The sequence below is a fragment of the Corvus moneduloides genome, chromosome 8, assembly GCF_009650955.1.
Source record: "Corvus moneduloides isolate bCorMon1 chromosome 8, bCorMon1.pri, whole genome shotgun sequence".
Taxonomy (NCBI): domain Eukaryota; kingdom Metazoa; phylum Chordata; class Aves; order Passeriformes; family Corvidae; genus Corvus; species Corvus moneduloides.
Window position 1 is genome coordinate 2,414,983 of NC_045483.1, and position 23,435 is coordinate 2,438,417.

A 23,435-nucleotide genomic window follows, 5' to 3' on the forward strand; every position below is an offset into this window, starting at 1 on the left:
CAACTTCCCAGTCTCTACTGAGTCACTGATGCAGCCAGACAAGACTGAAAAGCAGAGTTGAAGCAGAATTTCCAGGCTGAGGTACTGAGAACCATGGACACATCCATTTTGCTACAGTCAGTCCCAGGCACTGCATCCACGAGTGAGTGAACAGAAATGTGTGTGTATATAGATATTTTTAAGGGGAAAAAGCCCCCCACTGAAGAGGTATCACCATAACAACGGCTTTGTGCTTAGCAAGAGGCTGAAACCCACAAAAACCACAAGACATGTAAATATTAACAAGAGTGATGTGACTTCCCAGATGGTGAATTAAGTATGCAGAGGTGGCTTGGTTTCTTCAATCACCTGGTTTTTAAAAGCTTTCTGCAGGCCTACTTTTGTTTCAAGAGAGAGCAAGTCCATTATAGAGAGTCATGGCATGCTTTGGGTTGGAAGGGACATCAAAGACCATCTCATTCCATGGGCAGGGACACCTTCCATAGACCAGGCTGCTCCAAGTCCCATCCAAGCTGGCACTGAATTTTTCCAGGAATATCCCTCTAACTCGTTTTATGGTAACACTGAAGACAACCCGTGCTCAGGATACTTACCCAGGTTGTACCACATGTCCCTGATCTCAAACCCAATCTGCCTTCTCATGTCCCCGTACCTTAAAAAGGAAAACAAAACCAGCATTAAAACAAAACAAATCTAAGACCTACGAGCAGCCAAATCTCATTTCAAAATCAGATTCACAGCACCCAAAAAGAGAAGAAATTCCAGAACAGGTTCTCAAATCAGTCCCACCCTACTAAGATTACTTGGCTCACCCTCACCAGCTCAGCAATGCATCTGTAAACATCAAAATTTGGAGAAAAAGGGTTTCCAGCCTCAACAATTCCAACAATCCATGGTCCCAGGCAGGGGTGGGAGCCCGTTCACCACCAACCCTGCCCCAAAGCTGGTGGCACCAACACCTCCCATCTCCCATCAGGGTCAGTTTTGCATTCCCCTCCCTCTCCACGTGAACACCAGGAAGCTTTAATGAGTGGAAATCATCCTAATGCGTTCATTAACGATGGGATGAGAACCATAACGAGCTCCAAGGATGCATTTGCTACATGGAATATTTGCAAGTTAAAGATCATTACTTAAATAACACGATGAGCAAAACTGTAATATCTGGCAACTTGTGGGATTTCTGGGGGATAATAGTGAGACACCCTGTCATTAATATGGATTAAAGAGAATCTTCTGCATCATTAAGAATCTGTTATTATCTAATGCTTAAATGCAATGTTTAGCAAAACCTACAAATTACAATAATTAAATTTTAATTATTAAATATTTGATGTTTTAATTGAAATATACATTTAAAAAGATGGGTGAGTGTGATATGGAATTAACTGATTAATTATATCCCTTTCGACACAGAAGTGCCTTCACACAGCAATGAAAGTGCCTCCAGACCATGCACTTATTGCACCTTGAAGAATTTATTGTCTTGATTCCTGTCTCCAAAACATGATTAAACTGAAAATAACAATTTGCAAATTCATTATAAACAAAGATTTACAATTTAGCAAACTTTATTAAGCAACCACTTCAAATGACTTAATCTATTTACTTCTATTAGCAGTGAGAAATGCCTGTTGATTCCTGGAATTCCTTCAGCGAGATAAACTGCTCTGTTTAATATAAAAATCACTCCAAGAAAATTTGTGCCCATGGTTCCCATTCTGACAAATAGGAATTATCAGCCCACAAATGTATTTCACAGCAATTTCCAGCCCAATTACAGCTCAGCTGTTGGCTCTTTGTTCAGGTCAGGAGTTTGATTCCAACTGAAATGCTCACAAAGGTGCTCACTAACACTGGGCAGAGAGGGCAAAGGGATTCTAAATTTAATTAAATAAAATTTACCTGCAACACCATCTCAATTTCCTTAAATAAAATATATCTGGCTCTGCAATATCAGCTCAATTTCCTTAAAAAACCTTTATCTATAATGTTAGTTCTGGTATTTATAGCACAAGCCCCAAACCCTGAGCTCTGCTTGACACCACTTTTCCTCTGAACTGGTAAATATTCCTGTTTTATCAAGGAAGCCCCACGAGCTACAGGCAGAGCAGATCCTACAGTGCTTTAAAATTCTCTTTCAAGGCTCAGGTAGAGCACAGCTTCCAAAGGAAATACCTCAAAACTCAGGAGGGAGTGGTGGAGTTTGCAGGGCAAAACTTGGCTCACAAAAAAAGGGATGGGATGTGGAGCCCTTCCTGAATTTTCTGGTCAAACCTTAAAAGCCATACAAGCAAAAAGCCCTTAAAATCAAGTCACTGCAGCAGTGATGAACTGTCCCCATTCTCCCTGGGATTTCTCCTATCATAATAATAGACAGAAAGGCCTGAATTGGGAAGGTGAAGGGACACAAAATACATTTGCTCTCTCTGTATAGACATATTTTATTTATTGTACACACCAGGAGCTTGAGCTGTGCTTGTTCAAGGAATCACAGCTTGGAAATTCCCCATTTTTGCCACCTCACTGGCTGTGGGAACACCCTGCTTTTGTAGCTGCTCTTCCCAAATATCATGCCACAGAAAAAGAATCCACACACTCTAAAATCACAAAGCTGGCTCTTTTCAGAGCTTGGTGTTTAGCTAAGTCATAATAAGGTCACTACTATGGAACACCAATAAAAAGCAGGAGAAATATCAACAGGACAAGGGGAAAATGGCCTCAAGCTGTGCCAGGGGAGATTGAATTGGAGAGTAGAGAAAATTTCCTCACTCAGAGGGTGGTCAGGCACTGGAATTGGTTGTTCAGGTGGAGTCCCCATCCCTGGAGGGATTTAAAAGCTGTAAGGATGTGGCACTTGGCACCATGGGGCAGTGGTGGCCTTGGTTGGACTCCATGATCTTTTCCACCCTTAATCACTCTATTTAAACAAAATCTTCATGTTCCACTCTTATTTCCAGGCTTTTTTCCCTCTTTTGACAGCTCTCCTTTGCTGTGGGATTCGGACCAGCAGCGGGGTGGCTGGAGGCAGGGAATGTAACCCCTTAGAACCAGGAATGCACACAGGGCTGCACTTATCCCAAGCCATCCTTCAGGGACAGCACAGTGCAAGTGGCTGGAGCGACCAAAACTCCCTCTAAAAGGCCACCAGGGATTAAACAAAAAAGAGCAGACGTAAAATGAGATTAAAAGAAGCACAAAGCTCAAGTGATTTTGAAATGCAGTTCTATAACATGTTAACACTTCCAAGAACCTTGACTTTCTGAACATCCTACAGCAGCAAACACTGTCTCCATCAGTAACGAAGGGGGAAATTCAGATCCTGATCCCAGGGCAGAAACACACACAACACTTGATTCATGTTTTTCAACCCAACCTTTCATTATCCCCTGATTGCATCTCAATTTGAATAGATTGAGCTAAGAAATTAACCTGAAATTATGGCAATAGACCTCGAGTTCTTGGCCATGATTGAGATGACGAGCAGGACTTACTTGTTAAGGATTTTTGCTCTTTTAGCACTCGAAAAATTCTCCAGTTGTAAAGATTCTTGTGTGAGAAAAGCAACAGCCAGGTGGAAGTAGTTGTTCCAGAGCTGAAAGCCCCCAAAATGACAAGAAGAGATTCCATTAATTCTCTGCAATGTTTCTCTACACACCTACAAAACAACTTAGAAGTCTCTGAATTATGCACATAAATATTTAAAGGAGAAAAGAGCAGACACCACAGAGATGGTGTTTCTTGATAAATTCTTAATACATCTCCTCGTTGCCTTTATGTTTCCAACAAATGTTTCCCAGCTACAAATCCCAATTCTTTGTGTTCTGATGATTCAAGCAGAATCCCAACCCAAACCCCGCTGTGGTTCTGTGATTCCATGACAAGACACACAAGCCAGGAATGGATCACAACACCTGCTGAGCCTGGAATGGCTTCACTGGGATAACTGGGGTTCACACTGACAAATAAACCCACCAAAACTACGTGTTCAGGGCAGAAATTTATTACATTAATATCATTTATTCCATTAAAACGGGGAGTTTTTTCTTACCTGTAACTCAAAGTTGGCTTGATCAAGGAATTTTTTGTTTAGCATATCTGCATACTGATTAATTGCTCGCAGGAAGACTCTGAAAGATCAAGAGAAAATTACATAATTACACACTCTTCTGGGGTACCTTTGTATATTTGGCATCCCAATTAGACACAAAATCTGAGTCTGTCTGGAAAGTGAAATTTGAGGCTGTAACTTGAAAAGCAGGGTGATCTCACCACTGGTAAGTGTACAGAATTCTATGCAGATGTTCTCCAAATTAATCAAGTAAATTAGCATATGTAGAAACAGAGGGAATGTTTGGGATAAAATCACTTCTCTTTAAAGTATCTTTTCATAATCAAGAGATCATTAAAAATTCAGCTTATTAGCACTATATATATATTTATTTTAAAGTTGCAGTCTTGTATCTAACCCAGACCTGCAACTGGTTGTATTTTAACTTTGGGGTCAAGAAAAACACGTTTTTAAACATATGAGGCAAAAAGATTTCCACTTCTGGCACAATAGAAATGCTGCTGAAGGACAATCTTTAAAACATTGTTCACTGCTCTACTTCCAAGATGCTAATTCAGTACCCACTGTAGTTTATGGAGTTTCTAAAATGCTTCTTAAATTGCAAAAGGAGTTGGCCTGACAAGCTTGAAAGAGAAAACCAAATGGCACAGGAGAAGTAGGGCACTACATATTCATGGTGCTGAAAAATAAATGTATTATTCCTTGGTAGCCTGATCTCCATTTTCAAAACAAACACGAGATTCCCCCTGCAAACTTGAAATTTATGCTGTGCAGCTGCCAGCTAATGCCCAGACAAATGAGCTTCTCTTTGGAGCAGGCTGGGGGAGAGATTTGTGTCTCCTCAGAGTCTCAAAAATGACGAAAACTCCTCCTGACATGTACTGGGTTTGTTTTTTCCCCACCCCAAAACCAATCTTGAAAAAGAAAGTTTGCTACTGCAAATAAAAAAGCTGATTTTCCTCCAGGCTGGCAAAAAAAAAAAAGAAGCCAGATTTAAAACAAACCAGCTAGAAAGGATTTGTACTATATTTAAGATACTTTTAAGATACTTAACGATCTCTCCTGGAAAAAAAAATAATATTTAGCTGAAGGTTTGGTATCCAAGAGAAATTAAATCTCCAGAAAACACATGGGCAACATGATGGCAAGAGACATTATTTATATTTATTTATTTATTTATTTATTTATGGGCAACCTGTTGCCAAGAGATTATTTCTGTATGTATTGATGCATTTATATAAATGGATAAAGGCATCAGGATGCTAAGAGAGGTCATTTATTTATTTATAGATTGAAATAAATTAATAAAGGAAAAAAAATTCGATGCCATTGGGATGTATCTGTAGTGTAAGGTCAGATCATCCCCCTGGCAGAATTATGGAGGAGACAGAAAGGATCCAAATGGGAAAACTAAAATTAAATTTAGAAAGGAAAACACAGAAAAAAAATTAAAACATGAAAGTATACATAAAATATAAGCAACTATACATAAAAATCAAGTACATACATATATGCAGGTGTGTTTTATAATACTCTTCTTTATAACTGAGATGACAGAGGCATCTCTGCTCTTGCACCCAGCACAGCCAAGGAGGAATTTCAGCACTTCAGCCCACATTCAGCATCTTTGGCAGTGTTTTGGGAAAGCAGTTCATTAGGAGATTTTACAAATGAGCTGAATCCAGCACACAAATTAACACACTGCCCTGCTCCAAAATATGTGTATTTGAGATCTGTGATTCAATTCCTGAGCTGCAGCACACACTAAGGTTGAGACCCGAGTTATCTGTGTGATCAGACAACCTGCAGTTTTATCCTCTGCCTTCTCCCTGCTTCGCTTTGTGCTTCTGAAGGCTGATAATACAATGGGCTCTGTAAATCTTCCCCAGAATTTAACATGGTACAGGGGCCATCCAAGGCTGCTTCCCTCATGGAGATAAAAATGCTTCCAACTCAGGCAGGACTGCGCCTACAACTTAATTATGCTGCCTCAAGACATCACTGTAATGTATTCAATCTACTCCATCTAATTAAGCTTTGGCACAATCTCATTACTTTATATACCATTATTTTTCTTTAAATTGTAACTCTCATTCTTCCCTTATATTAATTCCATTGAATACCAACAAAGAACAAATAATACAAATTCTGCTGTATTTGCCACTGGAAAAGGAGCAGAGCACAGAACATGTGTTCAACTGGAGCTGGAATTAAACAACCCCTGGGCATCAGGGGGGTTTAGGAAGCCAGGAATTCCTCCAATTTCCATAAAGAAACATCCAAAGGAGGGATGGAGAGATTTCATGTTAATTTTTGAGTTATTCAAGTCCCAATTTATTTTTGATTTCATTTGATCAATCCTTCTGTGACTGGACAAAACACTTCCTAACATAGGTCAGTGGAAAAACCCCAGTGACAGTCAGCAGAACATCATCATCCTCATTACTATTATTATTACTATTATTTTTATTATTTTTACTTCTTCTTCTTCTACTACTACTCCCCCTACTACTGCTACTACTATTACTGTTATTATTATTACAGTCTATCTTCATTTGCAAATCGAATGTCATGGCAAACCTCACAGCACTTTTCAAGATATTTTAGCACCTCCAGTGCCAAGAGCAACAGCAAAATTAAGAAGATTTTTATCCAATGAAGTTAATTTTAAAAAGATAGATATTAAAATATTGGCAATAAGAAGTAGCAAGTTGTAAGATCACTACTCTGAAGAGAGAATTTCAATAGTAAAAAATTGTGCTGGATGAATTCTTGGCTGTAACCTGGGCAATGCTTTGTTATCACCTGGGAAGTTGCTGCAACTCATGAATATAAAAACGGTTCAGGTTTATGCCCAAATAAAAATTGAAAGAGGAAGCAGAAATATTTTATCATTCCAGGTGTTAGTTAAATCCTCCTCCTCCTCCAAAGCAGGTCCTGACAATTTTCAGTAACTTCACTGTCAAAAGTTAGAGAAAATGGAAAATGCAGTGAAAAGTGGCTCTTCAGAGTAAGTGGAATTAACCCAAAAGCAGCAGCTCTGTACTGAAGAAGAAAGAAATTGGCTGCTGGAACAGTCTCAAGGATAAAAGGTGGACATGGGCATCACTGGGCCAAGAGACAAATAATCAAAACCCTCGGATGGAGAGCATCCCTTGCAGTGCCAGCCCTTATCTCGCTGTAATTAATAACGAAGATTGGCTCCCAGTTGTGTGTGCATAAAAAGAAGTGCTCTTCTTGAAATTCACTTTCAATGAACAAAAGAATTTATTATCCATGTCAGGAAGAGCCACTGAAGTTAAACTTTGAAAAAGGGAGAAGTTCAGAGCCTGGAACCCAACACAATGGGCTCTGCTGCCGTTTAAGACAACAAAACCTAATCCGAATGTATTGGGAAAGATTTGTGAGACAAAAGACTTTATCAACCCAATTAAAAGAAGGAAATTAACATTTCCTATGATGTGATTGGAATAGAAGGAATACGATTACAGAAGGAAGTCACTTCAGGATATGTGGAAGAGAGAAAGGCATAAAAATCTACCAAAGAATAAAATCAACACCCTGGACAGAGGAGGTTTGTGTGTGAGCGCTGGGGATGGGGGGGTGGGAATGGCTCCAAGGGCATCCACAGATTTCTGTTGCCTCTTCTGTTGTAGTTTGATCCTCTGAGGCAGGGACTGTCCTCTTATTCTGTGTTTAGAGACCTTCCACAGACCAGAATCAGAATAATTTTGCTTGGATGGGACCTGAAAGTTCACCCAGTGCCACCCCTGCCATGGGCAGGGACACCTCCCACTGTCCCAGGCTGCTCCCAGCCCCAATGTCCAGCCTGGCCTTGGGCACTGCCAGGGATCCAGGGGCAGCCCCAGCTGCTCTGGGCACCCTGTGCCAGGGCCTGCCCACCCTCCCAGGGAACAATTCCTTCCCAGTATCCCATCCAGCCCTGCCCTCTGGCACTGGGAAGCCATTTCCCCTTTTTTCCGGTCACTCCAGGCCCTTGTGCCAAATCTCTCTCCAGCCCTCTTGAAACCCCTGAGACAGACCTTAAGGTCTCCCCAAAGCCTTTTCTGTGTCACCAGGATTTTTGGTATTTCATCCCTGTTTATGCATTTCCTGACCAGACACCTGTATCAGCTCTCCGTGACCCAGCAGGAACAGTGAGCTGCCCACCACCTTTTCAGGGCGACACAGAAGTACAGCTGAGAGCTCAGGTGAGAGAAGCCAGGGAAAAGGAGATGGAAGAAACCACGGCAGAGGTCAGCATTAGGAAATAAAGGTTATAAAAAGCAGAAATTCTCAAAAAACCAAACCAAAAGCCAGGTTAGCCAGTCTCAGTGTCCTGCTTGGGTACATCCACCTTGCCCTGCCTTAGGCAGGGTTAACTGCTTCCGTAATTTCTCCCCATTCGTGGCTCTCACTCCAGAGTTAATCCATCCAGGAATGTGCTGCTGGTTCAGGAACTACCTCCAATTGCAACTCCTGATTTCTGGGAATGTTTCCTGTTACTGATTATCACCCACTAGGCCCATAGGTGCTTAAGTGGTTTGTGGATGCAGAGATTGCTTCTCCAAACAAATCAAAAATGAATGGTTCGATTCTGGAGTTTTCCAAAAGGTCCTTTATTCTCTCCAAACAACCTCACTGCCTCCAGGAGGCTGGGAACATACATCAAATCCTGACTTCCAGTGGCAATTGTAAATGAAGGAGGGACAGAGGGATTCGATTTATAAATGGAACAGGAGTCATTGCGCCAAACAACTCATTTTTTTTTTAGCTCTTTCTCAGGTTCAGTCGCTTTTTATTGCACCATTCTCCCTCCTAATTAGTCAAGTGCCCTGATTTGCTCATGTTTAAAAAGATTCTGTGCCCCCTTTTCTCTCACTCAGCTTCTCACATGGTGGGAAGCTCCAGGAGCTGAGGAAAGCTGGGTGCAGGATGCTGCAGCACACCTCTCCCAGCAGGTAACACACATCCAACTGCCTCTGCAGGAACACTGCTCTGGAGGAATCATCTACAGAGAAATATTAAAAAAGTGAAAATATTTTTACAGCCTATGCCATTTGGCACGTTATTTAGTTAGCTCCACTACCCAGGGATTTGGATTTACACTGTGAGTGTTCATGCAAAATATTTCTGACAGGAAAACAAGAAACAATGCAAAATAGGAATGTCCTCCCCACTATTTTTCCTTAAGCAAACATCCAAAAAAAAAAAAAAAAAAAGAAGAAGAAAAAAGAATGAACAAATGACTTCCTTAATGGCAGAATCATTATCTCAACAAGAATACACAGATACATCTTAAAATAATTTTGGTTTAGCTGATAATTTGATAAAAGAGAGGGAATTTGGAGTGAGGTTCTAAAAGGCACTGTTATGATGTCATTTCAGTTAATTTAGATGGAAGGATAATGAGTGCTTTATTCCAGCTCATCACATCCTGCCCATCGCCATGCTCTCCATGCCTGAGCTCCTGCTTCTCTGGGAGACAAATTCCATGTGCTCAGATGAGACAGACTCCTCTTACCGTGTCAGGCCGTGGGGGAAACAACAGCCCCAGACCTGGAAATCCCAGTGCAGATCCCAAACCCGAGCAAACGCTCAGGGAGGCACGAACAGCACAGCAGAGGCTCCTCTGAACAGCCCTCACCTCAAACACCTCCACTGCCTCTGCAACACCTCCTTCTTGCAAAGCAAGGTTTTAAACAGCTTTTTTCTTAATTAGGAATTAAAAAAAGAAATTTTCCCTGGTATTCAACCTGAGCCTGCCCTGGCCCAGCCTGAGGCCGTTCCCTCTCCTCCTGTCCCTGTTCCCTGCCAGCAGAGCCCGACCCCCCCCGGCTGCCCCCTCCTGTCAGGGACTTGTGCAGCGCCACAAGGTCCCCCCTGAGCCTCCTTTGCTCCAGGCTCAGCCCCTTTCCCAGCTCCCTCAGGAGTTCTCCAGCCCCTTCCCAGCTCCATTCCCTTCCCTGGACACGCTCCAGCCCCTCCATGTCTGTCTTGTTGAGAAGGATCCAAAACTGCCTCCAGAATTTGAGGTGCCTCACCAGTGTCTCACCATAAAAGAAACTCAAAGTTATTTAATGACTCAGCCTGAAGGTATCTTTGCATCTCTCCTATTTTTCTGCTTTCCCAAACTTTCTTTCTTTTCTTTTCTTCTTCAGCTGCCTTTGCACCTCCAGGCCGGCCAGCTGCCCACCACCAACGATGGTTTCCAAAATTAATTTCATTTAACACATCTTTATATTTACGCATCCCTGCCCAGCCCATTTCTTTCTCTTAAAAAACATTTTTTAAGTGTTTAAAAGAGTCCTTGCAACATCCTCTAATTCAGCAGGATAAGAGCAGTCAAAACTTAAAAAAAAGAAAAAGACCGAAACTAAGTCCTTGATCATTCGCCGTCTTTTGAATTCCAATTCCTGGACTGAGGATGATAATAGCAGAGAGTAATCCCAAAGAAGACTTGCTACTAAATACCCACATTAGCATAATCTCCTCATAATGCCTGCTCCACACCAGCACAGGTGCTCCACGTCACTTCATTAACCTATTTTCTAACAAATATTTCAGCCCTGGCTTTAGCACATTATCTCTAATCACTGATAGCTCTCCCCTCATTTGTATTCCGGGCCCTGCGTCCTCTAAAACAAAGGGGACAGATGAATGAAAAATAACTGAGTTACAAAACTGAAGGACAAACTTGTGGGCTGACTACCAACACCCAGGGCCCTGCAAGAGGTACAGTGGATTGTTTTTCCAAGGTGCCTCTGGAGCAGCTGCTCAGGGCTGTGTCCAGGTGGGCTTTGAGTCTCTCCAAGGATTGGATCTGACTGCTCTCGCTCTCCTCCTCCTTTCTTGACTACGTGTCTGAGGTCTCAGCTGTGGTTTTTGGATGACTTGGAGTGCAGGAGAGAAGAAGCTTTAGCCTTCTATCCTCTTTCCCAAAGCAAATTTGCCTCCTGGTATTTTATCCAAGATGTAACTCCATGGATAGAACTGTCTGTACTCCATTTTAGCACTGGAGAATTTTATGGCAGAGTAATAAAAGCTTGGAAATTGCGTTTTCTAATGGAAATGCTAGCAGACAATTTCATTTAGAAGTTTCTAGCTAACGCTACAATGCTGGCAAAGCAGCATCTCTTGCAAGTGGACAGCGTTACTATTCCTCTACTCAGAAGTTAATATTCCAAAGAAAGCAGATTTGCTGAATTCCAGAAGACTTTCTATTGTGGCAGTTGGCAAAAACTCACAGCAGAGCTGGTAATTTCAAACAAATGTAATTTGTTGTAGTGCTGCTGGAAGGGATCTCTGCCGTCAGGTGAGTTATTAAACAAGCATTTCATTGTAGTGCAATGCTGCATAAAATGCAGAAAGCCTTTGCTGGGAACACCAATCATCACCTTCCCCTCTGGAAACATCAGAATCCCAGACTGCTTTGGGTGGGAAGGGACCTCAAAGAACACCTTGTTCCAATCCCCCTGCCAGGGACACCTCCCACTGTCCCAGGCTGCTCCCAGCCCCAATGTCCAGCCTGGCCTTGGACACTGCCAGGGATCCAGGGGCAGCCACAGCTGCTCTGTGCCAGAGCCTCTCCACCCAACTTGTCACCTCAGTTCTTGCTTTGACTTTATTTTACACAGGAATTCAACCACTTTTTGCAGTGGTAAAAACCAAGAAAGCAGAAGATGTTTTTTCACTGTTGCACTGCTTTTCACACAAACATTCAGTCCAGAAAGAGAAATAATTCCAAGAGAAGTAATTCATGGAAAGGTTGGGAAAGGACATCACAGGGAAATTTTCCTGCAAAGCGTGGAAGTTCTGGCTGAACTTGGCAAAATGTTTTCAGATACTTGACAGTGCCTCACGGTTTGCAGCAGGGGAACCTCCCTTGCTCAGTGCTGACAGCACTGTCCTCTGCTCCTTCCCCATTTCCATGGATACTGGAGGTGATTAAGGCCACTTTAGCTACTTATGGATAAATCAATAGAATTGATCTGCTGCATTTCAAATTATTTGGCATTCTCATCCATCTTGCCATCAACTGGGAAGACAACTGCACTTGGCTAAACAAACATCATGATGTTGCTCGGAGAAGAATCTCCCATTTTTTCCAGCGGGTATTTAATTTATCAAATTCCACCAGAGAATAGTAATGAGGAAAAAGAAAGCAATCTGCAAATGGTGTCCATAGGCTGTGTTATCACCTCTTCACTGCTGGGGTCACCAATCAGGTCTGTTCAGAAATTCCATTTGCTGGAGTTTCCCCCAAAATGTGAAGCTCATTCTGATGGGAGAAACTTTCCATGGGAGCTGAATTATCCCTACGCCTTACCACGACTTTTATTTTCTAACACGACCAATCACAAGCACAGAGACACTGCCCAGGAGAGCTGAGCCTTCACAAAACTGGGATCCATCTCCCAGCAGACACATGCAAGAAGAGACTCCCTGGCAAGAGGTTAAAATGTGATTTCTTGTAAGAGATGAGCGGGATAAACGCCAGCAGCTGCTCTGCTCGGCTGTGCCACGGCTGCTTATGCGGCTGACAGCTTTGTGAAGGGAACGCTAATGCTGGCAATGTAAAAAAAAGTCTTGCTGGAGCTTTAGGTAAGCCTCTGTTTGATCCAAAGGGTGGCTCTCAGATATTAAAGTGACACAAAACGTTTTAGGGAGGCAGTGGGGTGTGGGAAGGAGGGAGCCAAGCGAGACGGGAGCAGCGCTCGCCTCCTGTGCCGCTCCTGCCCGCCGCACTCTGCTATTAACCTACGCACAAGATCCCTGCTTTGCTCTTCTTCCCAGTTCTCCCTCAGCATCCCGCCTGATCCTTGCAGCAGTGAGACAGGAGTGGAATAAATGCTTCACCAGGATGCTTCAATACCTGGCAGTAATAGGAATCCTGCCAGTAACAGGAATCCCCCAGCACGATGGGAGCTCAGCCCCTCCGTGGTTCTGAGCAGGACTTCTGGCTCATGTGGGAAGGGTTAAATCATCCTACACACTGAAACAGTCCCAGATGATCCAGCACAAAAATCAGCCTTGCAGGGCAGATAATACCATTGATAACGTGGGGTTTTCCTGTTCTAGGGGGACTGCAGGGCAGCAGAGGGACATTCCCAACCCCACAAGCAGATGCATTTGCAGCCTTTAGGCAGGGATCACACCAAGGTGTGGGGGGCTGCACTGCAGCCTCTGGGTGGGCTCAAGGCCAGGGAGGATTCGGTGCTGGCTTGGACATGCCAATCCTTCCTGGAATTTTACAGCTGGGGATTAGTTTGTGCCTGGTGAAATCAAAGCCTAAGAGGCAAACACAGTCGGGGTCACGAAAACACAGCCAAGTGTGTCATTGGGACAAAGGCCTGGATAAAAAGTGGTGTATATTAAACGAGTCATGAAATAGAATTGTGGGTGTAAATCCTTCCCTGGGAGGGTGGGCAGGCCCTGGCACAGGGTGCCCAGAGCAGCTGGGGCTGCCCCTGCATCCCTGGCAGTGTCCAAGGCCAGGTTGGACAGGGCTTGGAGCAGCCTGGGACAGTGGGAGGTGTCCCTGCCCATGGCAGAGGATGGGATGAGATGGGCTTTAAAGTCCCTCCCAACCCAAACCATTCTGGGATTCTATGAAATCAGGTTCTCTGCAATTTCTTTTATGCAATACTTTAATTTCACTCCCTCTGCTAATCCCAAGAAAGCTCTTTAAGCTACTAAATTATGCTGAATGGATAAATGACTTTTAAAACTACACGAAATTCTCTGGCTTTTGAAATCCAAACAGTGCTGCAGCACAAAACTAAAATTTGATTTCTGACAGGTGAGTTTGAGACAGTGCAATAACCTCCAGGTACAGCTGCCCTTGGGTGAATCCTCACCTTCCCAAGGCAGAGCCATGAAAAAGTTTGCTTTAATGTGGACTCAGCAATAAGTGAATTTCCAAAACTATGGAAGGTCTATTTGCTTGGAATTTGGGAATTACCCTTGCGTGGGAAGTTCCTGACTCCAGCAGCACTGCTGGACACCAGCACACCGGAGCACCATCAACCCCACAGCGCACACGGGGTGATGCAGTGCCAGGGAAGTTAATTCCAGCATGGGAATGGATTCCTGAGCCTCACAAGGACAGGACAACCAGGCAGTCCCTTCACACAAATCAATGCCCCTGGCCTGGTTCTCCCTCACTGGGGCAAAGTGGAGTTGGGCACAAGGCCCAAATAATATTTCTGCACCATTTCTACTCCTTTTATGTTCTCCCCTGGCCTGAATTACACAGTTTGGCTCTCTCTAGATGGACCATTTATAATGCCAGTGGCACTGAAAGCCAGCAGCTTCTCTGGGAGTAGACTGCAATTATTTGATGGGCTCATAGAAGCAAAAAGAACTTAAGTGGGGAAAAATTCAGATTAGTTCCGACAGGAGATTTTCTCACCCAGAAAACACAACCAAACCAAACATTCACAATGATTTTTTCACCCAGTGCTTGTGTACGGAGTAACACCTAAAGCCACCCTCATTTTACAGGATTATATTACAGAGTCCCAGAATGGTTTGGGTCAGAAGGGACCATGAAGAGCATCCCATTCCATGGGCAGGGACACCTTCCATAGCCCAGGCTGCTCCAAGCTCACCATTCCAGGATGTCTGTGCCACGGATTCTCCCTAAACCCACACACAATTCCTTCATCCTTGGCTTGAGTGAGGTTTGAGCAACAAGATCCACGTGAGACAGGCAGCACTGCCTGGTCACTGAAAATTCAGTGTATCAGGAAAGCAGGGACTTACAAAGCTGGGAATGAGCTGAGCAGGGTGCAGGGACTAACATCAGGATGCAGAGGGATGCTGGCATCCAGTGACTCATGAAGGGCAAGGAAAAATCTGCTTTTCCAATGGATATTGATGCTTGTGCAGAGCAGATTTGCCAGAATTTTCAGCTCCATCTGCAGCAGATATTATGGAAAGCTTGGCACCAGCCAGAAGTGATCTAGGCCAGCACTGATCAGTGGGATCAAAGGTTTATGTAAGGTAAAAAGCACCAACTCCTGGAGTTTTTCCAGAGGAACTAAAAGCAGAATGGCACACACAGGTCGTCCAGATTTTAAGTAATTCCATCTTTAACATCAGCAATACCCAGACATCGATCCCTGAAAACTGATCCCAAAGGACACTGAAAGTGGCAGCACAAAACCTGGGACAGAATTTATAGTGTTACAATCCAAAGTTCTAGTGTTACATGAGCCACACAAAAGCCTTCAAAAAGCTTGTATTTTTCATCACACCCAGAGGCCAAAGAGGTTTGAGAATCACTGCTAAGGAATTAGGGATTGATAAATTTGGGAATTAGCTTTTTCTTCCTGCTTTTCAGTTGAAAACAGTATTTTAAAAGAAAACATGCAATGAGTGTTTCACAAATTATAGCATAATATTTCATTTTTATACTTTTTTTCCCCAGAAGTGCCATCTGAGATATTTTTTCTCCATATTTTAAGAACTTTTTCCTTTTCTCTCACTTTTTTGGAATTAACAGCCTCTCCCCCTTGCTGTTTAGGTTGAGTCATTTAACTTTTACTGGGGAAAACAGTGAAAGGTTTTTTATTATCCTTTCTTTTATTATATCTATAACTACCTTAATATTAATTTTGCAGTATTAAAATTGGGAAATTCTCACTTTATTAATATTTAAGTTAGATGCTTCTTCTACCCCCACACACAGCATTTAATGGTGCAAATGGGCCTCAAAAATTGTGATTTAGTCCAAGACACGGAGAATTAGATGATGACACCACTCCAGTGCTGTTCCTATAATAGGGAGTAAGTTCATTTAGGTGACATTCACAACAAAATATTTCATATTTTAATATACAATATTTTTATTCCCAAGGCATCATCAAATCTTTAAGAGCCAAATATCACTAAAAAGGGAGAAACAGAGACTTGTGCAGAGCCCTCCTGCGATTGAACTCTTCAAGTGTTGACATTTTCATCAGAAATTCCCTGATTTTCTTTAGGGAAGTTCCCAGATGGGGCCACAAGCACTGCTCAGAGCCTCTCACCTCTCATGGAATGAGCAAACAGAACTAATCTGCTTTCCATCAACCATTCAGGCCACAAGCCCTCATTAAAAATACTCCCATTAAAAACCCAACGTTACAGCCCAGCTACAAATAACTGTGATTTTCTCTGTGTCACCCTGGGATAATTCACTTGTAAAGAAACACAAAGACAGAATTAAAACCAGCTCGTGGTCCAAATTAACCTTCCATGTATTATTTCTGCAAGACACCACCTTAATTGCAATTATGCATTCAGGGACCAACACGACACTTTGTTCTTAATTTGTACACAGTAAAACAAATGGGTTTTAAATGAATCAAAAAAGTAAATATTAGTCTGTGACAAATCTTAATTACGGGGTGGTCACAGCTGTTTAAATTGACTCCTGCTAGGGAATTTCTGCTCATGGCAAACACAGATTTTTTTGGGAAGTTGCTTTGGACGGGGGGGTCACTTGGTTTCTTTAAAACACATTTACAGGGACAGGTTTGGCAATCACAACAACATTTGAGCACCTTGCTTTGCCTAAATTAATGACAACAGCAGCAGGAACAGCACTTGGCTAATGGAGGTGGCACCTGGGGACATGGGGCAGTGGTGGCCTTGGCAGTGCTGGGGGAATTGGACTCTATGGTCTTGGAGGGCTTTTCCAACCTAAACAATTCCATGATTCTGTAAAAAGTCTCTGACTTACTCCTCCTGCTCCAGCCCTGCACAGAGCCAGGGAAATGCAGCAAAAATGAGTAAAAATCATGGAATGAAGGAAGGCTGGGAAAGCCCTCAAGATCATGGATCCCAGCACTGCCAAGGCCACCACTGCCCCATGTCCCCAAGGGCCACATCCACACGTTTATTGAGCACTTCCAGCGATGGGGACTCCAACATCACCCTGGGCAGCTCTGCCAGGGCTGGACAAACCTTTTCCATGAAGGAATTTTCCCCAATATCCACCCTGAGCCTCCCCTGGCCCAGCCTGAAGCCGTTTCTTCTCCTCCTGTCCCTGTTCCCTGCCAGCAGAGCCCGACCCCCCCGGCTGCCCCCTCCTGTCAGGGACTTGTGCAGAGCCACAAGGTCCCCCCTGAGCCTCCTTTGCTCCAGCCTGAGCCCCTTTCCCAGCTCCCTCAGCCGCCCCTGGGGCTCCAGCCCCTTCCCAGCTCCGTTCCCTTCCCTGGACACGCTCCAGCCCCTGAGAGTCCCTCTTGCAGTGGGTGTGGGATGCCCCAGCAGGAGAGGGCAGAGGTCTGGCAGAGCTGGAACTCGCAGGGTGTTGAATGTCTTTGAGACAGAAACGTTTTGTGCTGACCCCATTTTGTACATCAGAAGATGCCACTGAGCAGCCAGCGACCTCCCGTGTTAAAAGCTCTGCCTTTATCTCATGCAAGGCCAATTTTTGATTTTCCTACTCAAAAAAGGCAATGTGCCCCCAGGTGAAACCTGTAAATAACAAATCCAAGCACAATTGGTGTTAATCCTTGAGCAGGAAAATGCTGCTATGATGATGTACAAACAAAATACAGGGTGTGAGTGTTTTATCTCCTGTTTGGTTTTAGAGAATAAATAAAACTTCGTTCATTCAACTGGAACTGCAAAGGTAATTTCACTGCTGCCTCTGACAACAACTGAAACTTCATCTTCTCCTTTAAGAAGTCTCAGCAGCCACAGGAGTGGGATCGATCAGGGTGAGAAGCAAAGCTGTGCTTCCCTTCCTCCTCTCCAGCTGAATCCAATATTTTCTCCTTTTATGTGCAGGGCAGTCAGTGGACACATCACTGCCCGGAGAGGGTTATCTGACTCAGCAGCAGGAGGGCAAGACAAACACATGGGAAACTCCTCATCCCAGGGGAATATCATCCAAAACCTGGTGGGCCTGGGCTGACAAATCCCACGTGCAAGGACTCTGCTGATCATAAAACTGTGGAATTCCAGAACGGTCTGGTTTGGAAGGGACTTTAAAGATTTCTCATTCCACCCCCCACCACAGGCAGGGACACCTCCCACTGTGCCAGGCTGCTCCAAACCCCAGTGTCCAGCCTGGCCTTGGGCACTGCCAGGGATCCAGGGGCAGCCCCAGCTGCTCTGGGCACCCTGTGCCAGGGCCTGCCCACCCTGCCAGGGAACAATTCCTTCCCAATCTCCCATCCAGCCCTGCCCTCTGGCAGTGGGAAGCCATTCCCTGTGTCCTGTCCCTCCATCCCTTGTTCCAAGCCCCTCTCCAGCTCTCCTGGAGCCCCTTTAGGGTCCAGAATTGGCTCTAAGGTCTCCTTGGAGCCTTCTCCTCTCCAGGCTGATCACTGGTCCTCCCTGATCCCCATCTTTCTGCTGGAGGTTATCACTTCCCAAACATTGCTGCTAAAAAGCACCTTGTGCAAACACACCCCCACCAGATTCTTCCCCCAGGGAAAAAGAGCTGGGATGGGTTTGTGCGACTTAAACCAACCGAGGTAACCCCGCTGATTTTGGCCAGTGGATCTGGTGAACCCCTTTGCTGTGAGCTCCAGCAGCTCTGAACCTTCCTAAAGCCTTGTTCAGCTTTAAACTTGGAAAAAGAAGAGCCCTTGGAACAATAAGGCCTTTGGAGTGCGGGTTAGAGACCCAAGGATAGCAAAGCCAGGCTCATTTAAACCTTCTGCAGAACTGGTGTTGCTCCTAATTGGGATGGATGTGCTTTGCCATACAAGAGCTGGGTAAGGACTGCGTTGTTAAAACACAGGTTTATAGGATCCATCCTATAAAATGATGGATCAGGAACGTGTCTTGCATTATCAAATTACCCCAAGAATTGGAATGTTTCGCATGCAAAGCTTCAGTGCTAGTAACACTGTGCCAAATTAGCGGGAATGAATAGATGCTGAGTAAATAATCCCATTTTGTTGTTAGTTCCTAATGGATCTGTTGATAGGAAACAACCTCTCTATCTGTTCACATCAGGATAATTTGATAACCCATCTGTATTAGTTAAACTGCAGATTCTGTAAACACCGAGGTCAAGTGATTTGTAACAGGAGCAGGATGTAGGAACCACTCTCAAGTGTTTTTTAAATTGCTTTGCTCGCAGCTACAGAGTTTGCCAGAAAGAATGATCCCTTATTGTGAAATTTCCCAGCCTCAGGAGTGGTCCTGGAGCAGCTGAGGAAGGGACAGGCTGATGATTTAAGACTATTTAATGCCCCACTTGTTGTGGAACAGAGAGCTGGAGACCTTCCTGCTCTAGCAGAACACAGCACTGCAGTTCCTTAATGCCCGAAACCGGGAAACTGATTTATCACCTATTAGGTCTTATTAGATCCCATTCAGTAGGAAAAATGAACTGCTGGAGCTGGATGGCAGAAAATTAATTTGAAATAACTGTTATAGACTCGAGCTTCTTCACCTCTTCAAGTCTCTGTGGCTGGGGTTTTCCAGGTTGGATGGGGGTTCTTGCAGAGAGGCACACTGTGATCATTTTACACGTTTAGAGTTCAGATTTAAAAACCCAACATAGACAGTGCCCTCCTTGAATATCACCTTCATGGAGGGGGCAGGGGAAGGGCAGCTCTCCAGCTGTGCCAGGGTATGGGATCCACTGGGGAGGGCACTCAAGAGAAGGGGTCTATTTCTTCCAAAAGCACTTCTTCCCCAGGAAAAGCCGTGAGAAGCCTTTGCAGAGCTTGTCCCAGTTTCAGATTTTTTTGAAATCTATTGTCTAAACCTGGAAGAATGGCTTCCCAGTGCCAGAGGGCAGGGCTGGATGGGATTTTGGGAAGGAATTGTTCCCTGGGAGGGTGGGCAGGCCCTGGCACAGGGTGCCCAGAGCAGCTGGGGCTGCCCCTGGATCCCTGGCAGTGTCCAAGGCCAGGCTGGACATTGGGGCTTGGAGCAGCCTGGGACAGTGGGAGGTGTCCCTGCCATGGCAGGGCTGGCATGGGATGAGATCCCTTCCAACCCAAAGCATTCTTTGACAATTCCATGACCATCAAGGTTAAACTCCCCAAAAGTACATAACCCTATGGGTTCTTTGGGGTGAATATCTGCCCACACCTTGCTGACCCTAAAAAACTCAGTATTACATTAATTTTGCATAAAATTTTGAATAATTCTTCAGCTTTTGCACCCAAGATGTGAACTGTGCTGTCTCAGCAGAGCTATGGGTTAATATTCCCAGGGAAAATGCACAACTTATCAAAACGGAGCTGAACATTTCATGTGAAAATAATCTATGAGCTGACTTCTATTGTTCACTGCTGGTTGTTCACTGCATGGGCACAGGCAAATTACTTAATTCCTCCATGAATCAACTCGAACATCTGTAAGGTCAACATAATGCAGATGATCTTCCCCAGCTGCTCCAAGATTCTTCCAAAAATAATTCAAATTAATATTATTGTTGTTACATAAAACTGTCAGTACAAATCTTTCTTTATGGCAAACAAAGCATCTTTGACAATGGCCCTTTAGCAAAGAAGAGCTGAACAAGTTGGCAAAGTTTAATTTTCCCACAATGCCCAATTGCTTAAGTAACAAATCCAGCATGTGATTTTTCAGTATAAAATGCAGGAATAAAATTATATATATTTATATATTCTTGCCCATAAGATCATATTGGGCCCATCTGCCATTGATATTTGTGTTGTAATTACCTCAAAAAATATTATAAGTTAACTGAATTCAAGCCAAAAGTACCTTTAAATTGTGTTCAAGCCAGAAGTACCTTTAAATCAAATACCCAGTTAAGTAAGTGGACTGTGAATGGAAGATCAAATTTATGTGTGACTTTTAACACCACATAAAAATTAAAAAAAATCTTTTAGCATGATAAATGAGGTGCCATAATAAAATGCTCTTGAAAAAAGGTCATTAGCATGTTATAGATTAAAATTTATAGAAAATAGAAAACCACATGCTGAATTCCTGATAAAGAAATCACTGATTTTCTTGAACCTTATATTGGCATGAAATTTAGATGAACATCAGGCTGGAGTTCACACCAAGCTCACTCGCAGCTCTCTGCCACAGCCTCACAATCAGTTCAAAGACTGAAGGAAAATTAAGATGTAAATTAAAAGAGTCAAAACTGCAGCCTGACTAATCCCAGAATCATGGAATCATAATTGATACGGTTGGAGAAAGCCTCTGAGATCACCAAGCCCAACCATCAACCAGCTCCACCACCATGGTCACCACTGCCCACGTCCCCAGGTGCCACATCCACAGGGCTTTGAAATCCCTCCAGGGATGGGGACTCACTCCTGCCCTCAACACCTTACTCCAGTGTTTGACAACTCCTTCTGTAACTACATTTTCCCAAATCTCCAACCTGACCCTCCCCAGGCACAGCTCGAGGCCAATTCCTCTTGTCCTGTTGCTGCTCCCTGGGAACAGAGCCCGACCCCAACCCTGGCTGCCCACTCCTGTCAGGGAGCTTTAAAGACCAATAAATTCTTCCCTAAGCCTCAATAATATCAGGAAATATCTTGCTGGTGTTTATTTTCACATCGCTTGCAGGTACCAGAATCTCCTGCTCTGTTCACATCACTGCTCTCCTGTGCTCCAGGATGGGCAGTGACCCCATTCCTGGTAAGGAAACCCCTCTGATCTCCTGGGTGAGCCCTCAAATTGAGCTACAAACCCTTTTCCCAATATCTGCCACGGCACATCGCCTTGCAGCAGCCCCTGGGCCCAAAGGCAACGTCTGTCTGGACAATTTATGCCCATTTTTTGGAAGCCTGTGTGTGTCAGAGCCTGCAGCACATCCCAAAACGAGCTGCATCACATTTCAAATGTTGGCTGCTTTCTTGACGTCGCCATGACTTTACTGCTGGCATCCCTCCTGACACCTGGAGTATAAATTCTCCAGGTTTGTGCCTTAAAACACCTGAATTCTGACATTAAATCTGTCCTTTTCTTACCTTTGCTATAATTCAGCCTCCAAAATAGACCGAGGAACTCAAAAAAATGGGTTCAAATTTAAAACCTTCACAAATCAAGTCCTTCTTAACCCAGTGAATTTGCATGGCAGAATCTGCTTCCCTGAGTAGTTTTCCTGCATTTCTATCAGATTCCTTGCCAGTCTTCAAGCAAAGTTCCTGAACACTGGCTACAGACATAAATCCTTGCAGGGATGAGCAGGTTTTACAACTTGTTGCTTCTTTTTCCTTTTTGAACTTTTTCGGCAGAACTTTGTGCTACTTTTTAGATTTCTTTCCCATCAATATTACTCACCAAAATCTCACTACAACAAAACAGAAGTATTTACACTGAGTTATTGATGAAAGAGAAAAAGCATGAAATTATTCCCTTGTACCCTCCTACTTCTGTATTTGCGAAATAAACTTAAAATAGGATAAAAACAACTTGTGCAGGAATGTTTACAGCTTTAAAAAATAAAGCTGGAATTAATAGGTCAACCAGTTAAATCAGGCACGGTGTTTTTATCCTGCTGGATGTGACAGAGTTTTACTCTGATCCATCAGGTGCACACCCAGTGCCATAGAAACAGAATCCAAGGAGTGGTGGGAAGGAATTGTTCTCTGGGAGGGTGGTGAAGAGCTGGGATGGAATTCCCAGAGCAGCTGGGGCTGCCCCTGGATCCCTGGCAGTGCCCAAGGCCAGGCTGGATGGGGCTTGGAGCAGCCTGGGACAGTGGAAAGTGTCCCTGCCATGGCAGGGGGTGGAATGGGATGAGCTTTGAGGTCTTTTCCAACCCAAATCATTCCATGATTCTTTGAGTCCATGACAAGGCAGGCAGCAGAGCTCTCCCATCCCATCCCATCCCATCCCATCCCATCCCATCCCAATCCCATCCTTTGCTGGGATGTCTATCACAGAGCAAGGAAAAACCACATTATTCCCCCTCCAACGATCCGTGGAGTCGGACATTGTGCACAAATTCCATTTGCTCTTTTCAAAACCTGGGCTTTAATTTCCTCTTTCCTTTTAATCTCTGAGCTGCCTTGACTGGATATAAATAACCAAAGTGCAGGCTCCAGGTGTTTCTGCCCTGGATCGATGGGAATGAGCTGCACTTTGTGTCCCTCCTGTCTCCCTGTGCTCTGCTCCGGGGCAGCTCAGCGGCCTCGGCATCTCCCCCATCCTGACAGCACTCCTGGAGCCAGGGAATTTATGATTCGGGGATAGAAGGGAATGTTTCATGTTTTGTGAGCTGACAGTGGACAAAGCAACTGCTTAGTGCAGTCAAGGAGAGCTCAAGGACACAACATTCACCTGGAAACCCAGAGCCAGTGCTGCTAAGTGAATGGCAAAATACCCCAGCCAGGAAAAAAAGTCATTTTCATAAACATGACATCTGAATTATCCTATTGTTTGCAGATCAAAAGATTTACATGATGGG

At 44.0% G+C, this 23,435-nt stretch overlaps 1 protein-coding gene across 2 annotated transcripts in view; it reads right to left on the reverse strand.

The window, feature by feature from the left end:
• The window catches only part of DOCK1 (dedicator of cytokinesis 1), a 264,142-nt gene that overhangs the window by 69,552 nt on the left and 171,155 nt on the right, over nucleotides 1-23,435 (reverse strand). For both annotated transcript variants that reach the window (XM_032117142.1, XM_032117143.1), the window contains exons 30-32: nucleotides 4,052-4,130; nucleotides 3,495-3,595; nucleotides 594-652 (exon numbers count right to left, since the gene is read on the reverse strand). In XM_032117142.1, coding sequence (XP_031973033.1) covers nucleotides 594-652; nucleotides 3,495-3,595; nucleotides 4,052-4,130 — 239 coding nt within the window. The remainder of the gene's footprint in view (nucleotides 1-593; nucleotides 653-3,494; nucleotides 3,596-4,051; nucleotides 4,131-23,435) is intronic.